General features: G+C 55.9%; 1 protein-coding gene across 1 annotated transcript in view; it reads right to left on the minus strand.

The window, feature by feature from the left end:
- Positions 1-336: 336 nt before the first annotated feature.
- VSTM2L (V-set and transmembrane domain containing 2 like) overlaps positions 337-13,985 on the minus strand; it is a 28,780-nt gene continuing 15,131 nt past the window's right edge. Inside the window, exons 2-4 of the mRNA XM_075563990.1 lie at positions 12,590-12,759; positions 10,471-10,521; positions 337-609 (exon numbers count right to left, since the gene is read on the minus strand). Coding sequence (XP_075420105.1) covers positions 337-609; positions 10,471-10,521; positions 12,590-12,759 — 494 coding nt within the window. The remainder of the gene's footprint in view (positions 610-10,470; positions 10,522-12,589; positions 12,760-13,985) is intronic.

Genomic DNA, 13,985 nt, shown 5'->3' on the forward strand with positions numbered 1-13,985 from the left:
GAGACAAACAAGCAAATTGAGAAACACTGAACTTCACTGAAGCTGGCGAGGGGCAGAATGGGCGGCCAGGGCTGTTGTGGTCCCCGCCCCAGCTCTCTGGGAGGTCACCCCCTTCGTGCCCAGGGCCATTTTCTTTGAGCCAGGTCACCGCAGGGGTCTGGAAAGGAAGGGTTGGGAGGCTTACATGCTGAGCCAGGGGACGGTGGGCAGAGGGCCGACGACATGGTGGCCTCGGGGATGGGGAGGCAGCGGGGCAGGCAGTCCCATCCCGGCGGGCGGTGCCGGCTCCTCATGCACTCTGTACAGCGGGGGTGGGGGTGGGGGCAGGGCATCAGTCTAGAGGCTGCAGGCCTCCTCGCCCACCGAGCGCTTCCGCAGCTCCTTGCCCGGCTTTGGGGGCGGCGGGGCGGGCGCTGCGGGCGGGGCTTCGGGCAGGTGCAGGACGGAGTTCTCGCCCGGCTGCACCCGCAGGTAGGCCTTGACCTTGTGGTGCCGGGCCTTGCCGTCGCTGAAGTCGATGACCCGGCACTCATAGGTGCCCTCGTCCGTGGGTTTCACCCGGGACAGGCGCAGTTTGTGGGAGATGTTGCTGCCCACCACCTTCACCACCTGCGGGGGACAGAGAGACTGTGACCTGTCCACCAGGTAACAACAGGAGAAAGAGGGGAGCCCTTGGGAAGGGCCCTTGGGCTGGGGTTCCCCTGGTACTCCTTCCCCCAGGGGCATGTGACAGTTCTGCCCCACAGCGAGGTGGAAGCAACACTGACATCCCCCAAGAGGATGGTCTATTCTTCCACCGGAGTACCACACGGCAGCTAAAAAGGATGCACTAGATCGACGCTCGCTAGACCGTCAGGCGCCAGGTTGCCGATCAAAAGGCTGGCGGTGCTAACCCACTCAGACCTCTTTGGGGGCATTTCTACCCTTCACGTGGGGGCACGATGAGACAAAATGACTCAGGGGCGCCCACACCAGGCAGAAAACATATCCATGGCGAAACCGTTCCGCTCCGCCGCGTGATGCCGTTTCTATAAGTCAGCACATGCGCACACGAACTTACATCCATCAGACTGGGAGCTTCCAGGTGTCTCACTGCCACTGAGTTGGTTCCAATTCATAAGGACCTCCCCACCCCCACCCCTGTGGGTTTCCAAGGTTGTAACTCTCTTTCTCTTCTTCCTCCTTTTCTTTTTGAGACTAAGTCTTTCCCGGAGTAGAAACCCTCATTGTTCTCCACTGAGTGGCTGGTGGTTTCAAACTGTTGGCCTTGAGATTAGCAGCCTAACTAGAAACCACTATGCCATCCGGGCTCCTGTGTGTGGACATTTTAAAAAAAGGCAGAAGGGGAGCACTGGCCTCATAGTTATCCCTGGGGAGTGGACCCCAGCTAGTCCACAAAGAAAGCTTTCCGCTAGGGCTGAAACGTCCATTCCAAACATGAAGGCTGTTCAGAAAGCCCGGTGAACCTGACATCACCTTAGCAGAATCCTGATTCTGCTTTAGCAGAATCCTGCCAGAGAAGGCAAACTCAGCGATGGCTTCCCTAGGAACCAGCGACAGGGAAGGTTTCCACGCTGTCTGCGGCAGAGCCTCCGGCTCCCCCAGGTCTCGCTGTAGCTCAGGATGCTGTCTTCCACCATCCCATCCAGCTGGAGAAGGCAGGGGCGTCGCTGCGTTGGTAGATGGAGCCACCCTAACCGATGTGTCAGTTGTTTTACGTCTTTGTGCTCCGTGAGGACTGCTTGGTTGTTTCATCTGATGATAATATGCACACCATGGGGCCCCCAGCCCCAGCCCGGCCTGAGCCTTGGCCATGCTCGGGAGGGTCGCCTCTGGTGGACCACCACCACCGGGTCCCACGCTAGTAGGGACCACTTCTAGCAGCACAGACAAGGAGCCCAGGGGGCTCAGTGGGGAACGCTCAGCTGGCAGGTCTCCAGCCAGGTGTGGCACCCTCTGACCTTGGAAACCCAGCCGCCTCTGCTTCCTCTGGGAGAGTCACTGCAAAGCAGAATAACTGCACAGCAGGGGGCAGGGTTTTGTTTGTTTGTTTGTTTGTTTGGGGGAGGGGTCTTTGCTTTGGGTACCACAGGTTAGGAGCCCTCCTGGCACAGAGGGGAAGCATTCTGCTGCTAACCTGGAGGTTTGCAATTCAATCCCAGCAGCTGCTCCACAGGAGATCTGCTCCTGTGGAGATGCCAGCCCGTGGGGGCAGCCCGACACTGTCATAGCGGGCCACTGAGTTAGAATTCAGTGGTTGGCACCTAATAGCGACAGCCGCTCCGATTGGTTCTGCCTAGGCTTGAGTTCTTTGTGCCTGACTGTTCTCACTCAGCAGAATGCCAATGAGACATCCACCCCCAACCTCGTGCCCACCCTGCGTTGGTACCCAGTGGCTTGGTGGGTTCCTATTGCTGTATGGTGCCCCATCGGGTGAAGATGCCATGCCTTGTCTATCTCAACCACCCGGAGACGAACATGTGAGCAGTTTCACAGATACACACGGTTATGCTCTTGGAAATAAATATGCTATGCACAAAAAGCTGGGTTTTTTCTTGCATCGGTTGAAAAAGGCTGTGGTTAAAACCCCAAACCAAAACCAAACCCAAATCCTTGCTGGACAGTTATAGAGATTATTGAGGGAAGTTGGGGAGAGGGTGAGAGGCGGCTATGGAAGTTCATGGAAATCCTGTGATTTTTCCATTCCGTTTCCTTCCTGTGAGTCAGTCTGGTCTGTAATTCCTCCCACATTGAAAGGGTTTTTGGTTTGTTTTTTTTAAGATGTTGGATATATGGAGAGCATGCCTGACTGGGGTTGCCTATCGCCCCGCAAACCCTGCACCCCATGCCACCGGTAAAATAGTGGAGATGAGAGATGGGTGCCCAGCTACCTTCCCAAACAGACTCGGCACCTGACCTGACAGGTCCTGGAGCAGGGAACCAGCCTTGGATGTTGAGGGGTCAGGAGAAGAGGGCAGGGTACCCCCTGGGGTTACACTCGCTCTGCAGACATCATCCTGGACACGTGACTATAACCACTGGCCAGAGGTCTCTGGCGTCTCCTGCTTCACACACACACACACCACGCCCCCCCCCCCCCCCGTGCCCAGCTCCTTCAGACTGCATGGCTCTGCAGTGGGGAACTCTGCCCCAACCTCCCTTTCCCTGACTGATTAGTCCTTCCCAAGCACCCCCTTCCATGTCTGCCAGGGTCCCCTGTCACAAGTCCCCGTATTCTCCTCCAAGAAGTTGTCTCAGTTTGACTCTTCAATGCATTTGCCTCCTGACTTGGTTTTTCATTTCTCTCCCTGGCTAAATGGCCCCTCCCTCCATAGGCACTGGGCCTGGCACTCAGCAAATAACAATCCTATTAATAAAATATTCACCAATGGATTCACTCTACTGCCTTCCTTATACCCCAATGTCACATTTCTAAACTTTAGGGCACACGCATAGGACAAGTACGCCCGCTCTACAAGGGGCAAACTGATGCTCCAGAAAAAGTGGCTTGTCTAGGGACACAGAGTCAGTGGGTGGCAGAGCTGGGGGCCTGGCCCCATGCACTCTAACCCGCCAGATGATGATGACAGGCCCACAGAGGGTCACCCAGAGCTTACAGACCCCACTGGCCCTGAAGACCTCAAGATGCTTACCCAGGCTTTAGATGGGAAGAAGCCATTCTAGGCTGGTCAACATCCCCCATGAAGTAGGCAGACACGGGCTTACAATACAGCAACAGAGACTGAGGCAAGACATAAGCAGAACTTCCCAGAAGCGGCGGAAGGAAGCTCTCCCAGGTGTCCTTCTTGGTGTGGGGTGAGAAGTAGGTGCCCCCTACTGCCAGGTGCTGGCCCAATGGGAGGCCCTTGTGCCCTTCCGACCGCCTCACCTCGGACCAAGGGCACAGTGAGGTCCCGCAGTCCTGTCGGGCTCCGGGGGCAGAGCGAGGAGATGCTCTTGCAAATGCACAGCAGGGAGCGAATTACCTCAACATCTGTTTCCCTCACGGATATTAATTATCCTTCATTTGTCAACCCTACAAGGCGCTAATGGAGTAATAATGCGAAGCGCTGGGAGCAGAGAGGCTCCCAGGGAGGGAGCACCAGGCTCAGCCCCCCTCCACCCACCCACCCCAGCCTGCTGGGGGAGGGGCAGAAGCAACATCCCCAGGGACAGCCGGCTCCATGCCCCAGCCTTGTCTCCACCCCTACCAGCAAGCCAGATGCCTCCGGAGAGGCACACGGAGAGCACATGGGGATGGGGTGTGCTTTGGGAGTCTGCGTTCTGACCTTGCAGAGCCCTGCCTTGGGTGTTTGGGGCTGGACCCTGCCATTACTGGACAGACACTTAATGTGCCACCCCCTGAGCTGGGTGCGGGGGTGCAGCTGTGAAGAGGGGACCCCAGGAATGCCCACAGGACACATGACCTCAGGGGAACCCAGACCCCAAGCCAGAAATTGGGTAACTCACTGTAAAGAGCATCTGGAGAAAGCAGGTGACAAGACAGCAGTCACAGCCGCACTGAGGGGGAGGGAGGTGTTTGCCAGCCTGGGCCCCTGCCATCCTGTGTACGGCCTCGCCCACCCCATCTACCCCTCACCCCACCCCAGAGCAGGGCCGGCAGACAGGCTCAGAGTGCTGTCAGAGACCAGGCTTCATCTTTGGGGAGCACCCCCCCATACAGGGTTAGTAAACTACAGCGCTACCTTCCCGCCCCTCCCCAGCCCCTTTCCTAGACCTCCAAACACCTATGTCTTAGGGGGTCTACACCTCCCCCTCAGCAGCCAGCTGGATTTCATCATTCACCCCTGAGGCCCGACCGCCTGCCCCCACCCATCTCTCAACTGCATAGGCCTGAGGAGAAGGGACCCTGGGCCTGAGGCACACTGTAAATCATAATCACCCTCGCAGCCATCGACAGGGCTGAGCAGTGCCATTAAGCACCTAATTATGCTGAAAGAGACAAGACCGGTCCATGCCAGACCAGGCTTGGCCCTCCCTGCTGGGCCCAGGGCCCAGGCCTTCCTGCTAAGGTGCACACCTCCGGCAGCTCAGGGTGGGTCTGCAGGGGTCCTCTCCTCCTGGCTGTGCCGGAAGAATACGGGCGCCCACTAGAGCCCAGAATGCCAGCCCTTTCCAGCATGCGGCCTCCGGGATGGGACCTGAGGGTCGGGCAGGGAGAGGGGTCACTCTGAGCCCCACCACACCCAAGCCTCCATCATCCCATCAGCTGCTTCCCCAACCCCTCAGTAGGTTCAAAAGCCACCGCAGGGTCCTCCCCTTCCAGCAAGAGGCCGTCAAGCCATCGGCCACCCTGCCTCTTCCTCACTCAGGCACAAGACATTCTCAACCCCACTGATTTCCCTTCCAAACATTGCTGCCCCGCGCCCCCAGCCCTTCTCCCCGGAGTCCAGACCCCCAGCACTGATGGAGAGCAGCCCCCATTTCTCATCTGCATTATTACTCTGTCTCCTTAGGGGTCTTCCCCAATCCCTCTGGCCCCTTCCAGTTTCTTCTCCCATCTACCAGACAGATCTTTAAAAATGTACCCCCTTTAAAGTCCTGCAGGGGCTCCCCAGTCCCAATGGCGGCAAGGTGGGAGGGGCCTACACCTTCAGGGGTCCAGCTGCCCCTCAGCCACACCAGTCTGCAGCAGTTTCTCCAAACGCATCTCAGTGACCTCCAGTGCTCGTTTCAATAGCACCTCCCGCTGAGATGCACAGGCAGGGGCCTCGGGTGCGCCCAGCCGCTTCTGCTGTACCCGACTTTGGGGGCTTGGCTGGAGGGAGGAGGGAGGAGGAGGCACACAAAGGTTAAGTGGGTTCAGTGGGACCAAGGCTGCCTCGGACTATTTGCTACTGAAAGAGGCGACAGGAATGGAACCTCCAACACAAAGAACTTCTTTCTGTTAGACAGCGGAGAGGGCTGGAACACTGAGTCCCCCAGGCAGAAGAGTCTTAACATTAGGTTGCTGGGGACTATCTCTACTTGCAAAACTGGTTGAGGGGCACGAAACCCAAACCAAACCAATGTGGACTCATAGCAACCTCCCTGTGGGTTTCTGAGACAGTAACTGCTTGTGGGAGTAGAACACCCCGACCTTCTCCCTCGGAGCCGTAGGTGGTTTTGAACTGCCGACCTTGTGGATTGCCATCCAATGCGTAACCACGACACCATTAGGGTTAAGGGGAAGTGAACCTAAATCCTAGCACCAAGGACTTCAGCTGCTGGAGCAAAAGAAAAACTTTCAGAACTTGAAGTGGTCGATCCCTGAGTCAGGGGACCTTAATGGCGGGCTTCTTGGCAGGTGCAGCAATCAGGAGTGGCTTGAGGCCAGGCAGTGGTCCTTTTCCAGGCCCCCAAACTCACTGCCATTGAGGCAATTTTGACTCATAACGACCTACAGGGTAGGGTAGAACTGTCCCCCATGGGTTTCCGAGACTGCAGCCCTTTATGGGAGTAGAAAGCCTCATCTTTCCCTCTTGAAGTGACTGGTGGTTTTGAACTACTAACCTCCTCGTTAGCAGCCCCACTCATAACCACTACATCACCAGGGCTGCTCCTCCAGGTCCCCAGCGGAGCTAATTCCTGTAAAGTACCCACCGTGGTTCTTGACATATGGTCGACGCTCCATAAATGTCAGCTGTTCTTATTACTATCATCACCATCATCATCATCATCTCTCCCACGCAGCGGCCTGCATATCCACTGCCCCTGTGAGATGCTGGCTCCCCTCCCCTGCCCTGCCCCAGCCCTGCCTCCTGGAAGGAGGATGGCCGTCAGCTCCCACGTTCCCACTAACCACCGTCCTTCACTCTCCAGGTCCACAGCCTATGTGTTTTGATACATGACGGTGGCCATGGCCACTGGTGGGATGGGAGGCCCAAGGAGGTGGCAAAGCTGATTCCAACCTCAGGCTCTTGGGACCTAATTGCTTACCCCACTGTGTCTTTATAGTCATTGGTGGTGAATCCCCATCCCCACTCCCATGAAGGCCCTCCAAGCTGCCAGCTGCCAGCTGCACTTCCTCTTCTGGAACCCGAGAGCCCATAGGCCCTGCCATTGCCCAGCCTAGGGACATGTGCCCTTTGGCTCACCTGGTGTCTTTTGAAAAGTCAAATTAGTCCCCACCAGTTAATAACCAGGAGATGCTCCATCAAAATTGGAATTTTTCAGAAGACATGAGAATCTAGATTCTGAATGCCTGCCTGGGTCAGTTGCCTCTGTGGATACAGACAGGGCTTGGCCTCCCCAGGTACCATGTGAGTGCCTCCCCCATTCACATCATCTGCACACACACATACACACACACGCATATCCAGTTGGCATGTGCACTGATTAAAATCTGCATGGGGGTGGATGCATGATGCAGCAGCCAGGACATATGTGTATGTGTGTGATATTCATGCAATCTGTATTTATTGGGCATCTACTATGGGCCAGGCTCTGTGCTGGGCCCTGAAGATATGATAATGACTGAGCCAGACATCGTTCTGGCCGGCCGCGGTTCCTTGGGGACACAGGCATGCAGCAAACACACGAATGCACAGTTACAGGCTGGAGCATGGCGTGGCTGCGGCAGGTGTCCCTGAGCCGAAGTCCCAAGGACGAGCGGGCAAGAGCGGGCAGCTGTCTGGTCCTGGAAAGTCAGAGTGCAGTGGAGTCGATGTCAGGTGGGGCAAGGGTGACACTGGCAGAGGGGTGGCATCCACTTCGATCATTTTGTGTGTGTGCAGTGTTTCAGCTGAAATTCACCATTTTAAAAATAAAAAACGTCCTGGAGTTAGTTATAGCTACACACACAATTTTCGCAAGCCCAGTGTACATGTGTCCATACACCTGCCAGACTACAGAGCTGCGTTCATCTATGTCTTGAAACTTCATCACTCACTCGCTTGCTCACTCGCTCGCTCGCACCGGCCAGGGCAGTCATCGTTGCCCCACGACAAGGACGCTCTGAATCACGTGAGTCCACCTGTGTGCACTGCCAGCGTGCAGCCTTGCTTTTGCTGCTGCTGGACTTTTCTGTAGAGGCCGATGGTGTCACACTTTCTGGGTGTGTGAATTATAATCATGCATTGAGTGGTATCGGCTACCTCACACCAGTAGTAGAATTAAGTTGGAATTAAAGAAAAAGGAGAAAGAAAAAAAAAAAAGCCCTCGGCTGAGTAATCAATAATGTAAGTCACATTGTAATTCAACGTCAAGTGATTCCACAACATGACTTTGCTTTTAGTATTCATATCATCTAAGAGATATTTTGTGTAAGAAATTGATGACAATCTTATCCCATATGAGTCTATGCCGAAATATCATGTTGTCACATGTATGGTGGACATGTCGTCAGGGGATACCAGTCCCTGTTGAAGGACATCATGCTTGGTAAAATGGAATGGGATGCAAAGAGGGAGACCCTTGACATGGTAGATTGATACAGTGGCTGCAACAACAGGCTCAAGCATAATGCATGTGAGGATGGGGCAGGACCAGGCAGTACTTTGTTCTGTTATACATCAGGTCACTGTGAGTCAGCACTGGCTCAATGGCACTTAACAACAACCATAAACATTGCTAAGGAGTCTGTGCTCTGGTATTGGAAGAGGTCCAAAGGTTGTGTGTGTGTGTGTCTGTGTGTGTGTGTCTGTGTGTACGTGTGTGTCTCTGTGTGTGTGCGCGTGCGTGTGTCTGTGCGTGTCTGTGTGTGCATGTGTGTGCGTGTGTGTGCGTGTGTGAGACACCGTGAGTGACAGAGCCGGCTGCCACCCACCATAGTCATGACACTGGGTGGATGCAGCCAAGCATGAGGGAAGCATAACCTGGCTGGGCCTCAGAAAGAAGTTTTCGCCTTCTAGCATGGGGGGAAATCAGGCCTGCCTGTGTTTACAGAAGCTGCATACTACGTGCCCGTGAGCTGATTCTGTGCACTGAGAGGGAGACCCTGTCTGCACGGGGGGGGGGGAGTGGGGGGCTGTGTGTGGGCTTCCTAAGAAGACCCCCGTTGTGGATTGAATTGTGCCCCACCCTCCACAGGACCATGTTATAAATCCTTAAGCCTTGGGATGCTCACCACGGGTCAGGTGTTCGAAACCACCAGGGGCTCCGTGGGTGAAAGATGAGGTTCCCTGCACCTGCAAAGTGTTCGTCTCGGAAATCCTCCTTGGCAGTTCCACCCTGTCCTAGAGGGTCATTGAGTCTGAACCCACCGGATTGGTAGCAAGTTTAAGGTGGTAGTGACAATCCCGCCTGGGCATGGGCCCTCTAATGAGCCAGCCTTACATAGGAGTATCTTGAGTCAATTGCTTCTGAGATATAAAAGAGATTACACATGCAAGCGGGGAGAGATGGGGGAAGAGAGAGGCTATGCCCCTTAGAGACTGACAAGAGACCAAGAAGCAGAAGTTAAAGAGACCCAGCCCTGCCTTCCCCAGGAGCCTGCAGAGAGGAAAGCCTCCCATAGAGCCAGCCCTCTGGATTCAGACTTCTAGCCCCCCAAACTGTGAGAAAGACATTTCCCTTTGTTAAAGCCGCCCGCCTGCATGTGGGACTTCCGGGATAGCAGCCCTAGAAAACTTAGTGGCCCCAGGGCCCAGCTGGTGCATGGACGGCAGAGGCCCAGCTGGGGCAGACCTGAGATCTTGCTGCCCACCATTAGTTTATTTAACTAATTAGCACCTCACATTTCCCTCACGTGGGATCCAGCAGCCTCAATTCTAATCCTCTAAGTCAATTAGCTTATTCTCTCCTTGCCTGACGTGCTCCTTAAACCCCAGAGGAATCATGGGAGACAGAGGCCTACAGAGCTCTCCACCTGGCCCGCTGCACTGTTGGGCAGCTGTGGATTTGGCAGAGGATGGGCTGGGGAGGGGGAGGGGGTGTGGGGGAGAAGGGGGTGGGCCAGCTGCCCACTCAGAGGAAGCGGCTGTATCCCCTTTACACACAAGCCCACATTACCCGGACCCCTGGGTCTCCTGCCTCACTGGCTCCAGTTCAGCCCAGGCTTAGCCCATCAGTCACTCTGAGTGACCCCCTCCAGCAGCACCCTCCCTGCTGGGCCTCAGCTGCTCATCGGGGAGACAATGACTTGATGCCCCTGAGTGACCAGGAGATGTGATACCAGACCAGTCAGGATGGGCCGGCTCAGCCTCCGTAGACCTGTTGGTTCCCCAATTAAAACACACACGCTGCTGAGACGGGCTCGGAGTACCAGGGGCTCTCCACGACCTTGGCCCCGACAGGAGAGAATGCATCTTCCCTCTTACTGTCATTTTTTTGTGTCTGCCATTCAGTGAACTTGAAAAATCCCTGGCTTTTACAAAACAGAGCAGAGCCATTTTTAACCCCCTTCTCTTTCCTCCTCCTCCATCTTCCTTCCCGAGCTCCCTGCTGAACCGGACCCAAAAAGAAAAAAAAAAAAAGTTACAGCTGTGTCCTCCATTAGAGGCCTTTCGAGAAGTCATTATCGAAACTCACACTTATTTTGGTCGCCTCCTTCCCCGCGTCTTCCTGCTGAGATGCTTTTAGCTGTTGGGAGCAGGAGGGGCGTGGGGAGAGAGCAGAGAAGGCATTAGTGGGGGTGGGGGATGCAGACAACAGATGCTATTCCAGCCACAGCAGATGGTGCTCTGGGGGCCACGGGGTGGGGTCCCTGGGCTCTCTGCGCACCCCCCGGGGATGGGGTCAGGGATGAAAAGCACCTGAGCAGGTGCTGTGCAAAACAACAAACCTGTTCCCATCAAGTTGCTTCCAGTAGAGACCCTGCAGGGCAGTCTAGCCCAGCGGTTCTCAACCTTCCTAATGCAGCCACCCTTTCACACAGGTCCTCAGGTGGTGGTGACTCCCCAACCATAAAATGATTTTCGTTACTACTTTAAAACTGTCATTTTGCGACTGTTATGAATCGGGTGACCCCTTTGAAAGGGTCTTAAGACCCCCCAAAGGGGTGGCCACCCACAGGTTGAGAACTGCTGGTCTAGAACAACCTAGCCGGCTTGTCGGACTGGGATCTGAAGCAGCCTGCCACATGGCTCTCCCTTGGCTGGCTGGTGGGTTCAAACTGTCAATCCTTTCATCAGCAGAGAAGCCCTCAGGACTCCTTGTTGTCTGCTGTTGAAGCGATTCCAGCTCACAGCGACCCCGTGTGGCAGAGTAAACACTGCCCCAGAGAAAAAGTACCTGTTCTTAAAAGAGCAGACTGCCAGGCCTTTCTCCCGCAGGGCTGCTGGGGTGGGGTTGAACCGCCAGCCTTGCAGTTAGCAGACGAGTGCTTAACTGTTGTGCCACCAGTGCTTCTGGGAGCTGTTAAAACTCCAACTCAGTGTCATCCAGTGGATCGATTCCGACCCAGAGTTTTCATACAGGACAGAGCAGAGCCACTCCTGTGGATGTCTGAGGTTGTAAATGTTAACAGGAACATAAAGCCTTGTCTTTCTCCGAAGTGTGCGCGCGCACGTGTGTGTGTGTGGGGGGGGTGGTCTGAACTGCTGACCCGGCAATTAGAGACAACTGAATGCACATGCAGGAATATGTGAGCATATACCTGTGTGTCTGTGGAGGTGCTTGTATGTATGTGTGAATGGGTGTGCAAATATGTGTATGCCTGGGTATAACACATGTGAGCAGTCAAGTCCTCAAATGACAGATTGCACTGGACAGATGTGCTGCACACAGCCTCTGTAAAGTGTTCAAAAGCAATGCTACCACTTAGAGGCCTTAGGTGCACCGACGCAAACCATGGTCAAACACCATGGCCTCGTAGGCATGGGAAAGCTGGCCCATGGGTAAGGAAGGACGACCGAAGACGGGCGTGTTGATGAGCTGGTGCAAATGACGGTGCTGGCAAGGAATATGGACTCGACTGTGGCCTACCAGAAGGAGTTTGTCCTGGACCACAGCCAGAACGTTCCTTCGACATGAGGATAGGGAGCCGTCATCACATGTACTTTGGATACCTCATCAGGAGGGACAAGAATGGTGGGAGACTGGGGGGGCATGTTCTGTTTTTGTGCAGAGGGGCGCTATGTGTCAGAATCAGCTTGATGGCATCTAACAAGGACCCACGGATAAGAACACATGGGTCTTAGCTTGGTTTTACCCAGAAGCGGACCGTGGGGCAAAGATCTCTGTGCAAGTCATTTATTTGGGAGGTGACCTCTGGGCACTTCGGAAGAGGAGGGGGTGAGCGGACACCAACAAGGAGAGGCACCAGGAAGGGGCCGGTAAACCATTACCACTGTGCGCATTCTGGGGGCCAGCACAGAGCGCCTGTGAGTGATCTCAGCTGAGGGGAGGAGAGCCGTGCTCTTAGACACCAAATGGCTTTCATAGACCTGGAGTCAGCACTCCCACTGTTCTTCCGGGGCCATTCTGGGTCTGGCAATGTTGGGTGCTCAGCCTCACTCCGCATGTGTGGCCCCCAAGGAAGCCTTTATTTAGGGGAAGGTGGTCTCAGTCACCCTATCCCTTAAATCCCCGACTCCTGGAGGTGGGTGGGAGGGCGGCATCAGCTAGGTGATGCAGAACAGAGTTGGAGCCTGGGTCCCTCCGAAGAGCTGAGGGAAATCCCACTTGCAGTCACATGTCCCGGCGTTACCTGGTTCGAGGCCCAAGCCTGCTTGTCGGTCCAGTCCCTGTGGCTGCGCACGTACCACCACTGGATCTCCAGCGAGTAGGAGGGGGAGCCACTGCCCCGGAAGGAGCAAGCCATCTCCACGTCCTCGCCCATCCTCGCCGTCATGTCGTGCGGCGACTCTGTGAACAGAGCTGGGCGAAGAGATGGGGGGTGTCCCAGGCTCAGGAGACAGCAGGGGACACACACACCCCCAATTTGAAAAGGACAGGGAGGTTGAGGAGAGTGGGAGGCAGCAGCGGTGGGGCTGCACGGTGAAAGTAGAAAGGGTAGTTCTGGCGGAGTGGTAAAGGCGGATGGCCTGGCTTGGGGGGTGGGAGGGGGCCCCTGGAGAAGCCCTGCCAGGCGGAAACAGAGGGCACAGGAGGTGTAGGTGCCGGCTTGGGTCCCAACGAGCTGGGCCTCTATTGTGGATCCCATGGGAGCTGAGGAGTGCGGGACAGAATGAGAGCCCAGGACCCCAGAGAGGAGGCTGGCCGCTCATCAATTGCCTGGCACCCTGGACAGTCGCTCTCCGGGATTAGCCCAACCCCAGTGTCCGGCGGCCAATGAGAGCTTTAGGAAAGCAAACCACGCCCCTGCTTGGACACACCCACTCCAGCCCCACTCGCAGGGGCTGGGACTATGGATAAAATCCAGAACCAGCCGCCCCATCCCCAGGCCCCTGGGCCTCCCCTGTTGTGTGGCTGGGGGGGGTGGCATTTCCCCCCGACCCCCAACCTCCTCGGATTTGGGGAACTGGACTCTCCCCTTTTGTCTTGGCCGTGCTCTCCTCTGGTCAGGTCTTCCCTTTGGCCCCTAGCTGCCCGCCCACTCCTTCACACACCGAGAGCAAGTCCACTCTGACTCACGGCACCCGCGCGCGCGTGTGACACCGTACAACGACTCAACGGGGCTCTCTTGGCTATAAGGTCTCCAGGCCTTTCTTCCACGGAGCCTCTGGGTGCCTTTGAACTTCCAATAAGAGTCAAGGGTAACCCTTTTAGGCCACCCAGGAATCTCAGCGCTCAGCTTCAACAAATCCCAACAGGGAGGGGCCCTCCTTGACCACCTGTACTCCCTGCCCTCCAGTACTCTACAATCATTTGCCCCCGTGCCAACGGTCTCCGCTCCGTCGTGTGTGTATATGTGCATGTGTATGTGCGTGTGTGCTGTGGGTGAGGCCCAGAGCTCCAGGCATACAGCAGGTGCTCCCTGTATGTGGAATGGCTGGAGGTCGGGGTGTGCAGGGACCCACACTTGCTTCCTGCTCCCAAACCCTGGGGAAGTTGAGAACGGCTGGGGGGCGGGGTGGCACTCCAGGAGGGATTCCCCTCTCCCTCCAGGGTCCCTGCTCCCGCCGGGCCACCTTCCACCACGC

The sequence above is a fragment of the Tenrec ecaudatus genome, chromosome 12 (genome assembly GCF_050624435.1).
Source record: "Tenrec ecaudatus isolate mTenEca1 chromosome 12, mTenEca1.hap1, whole genome shotgun sequence".
Taxonomy (NCBI): Eukaryota; Metazoa; Chordata; class Mammalia; order Afrosoricida; family Tenrecidae; genus Tenrec; species Tenrec ecaudatus.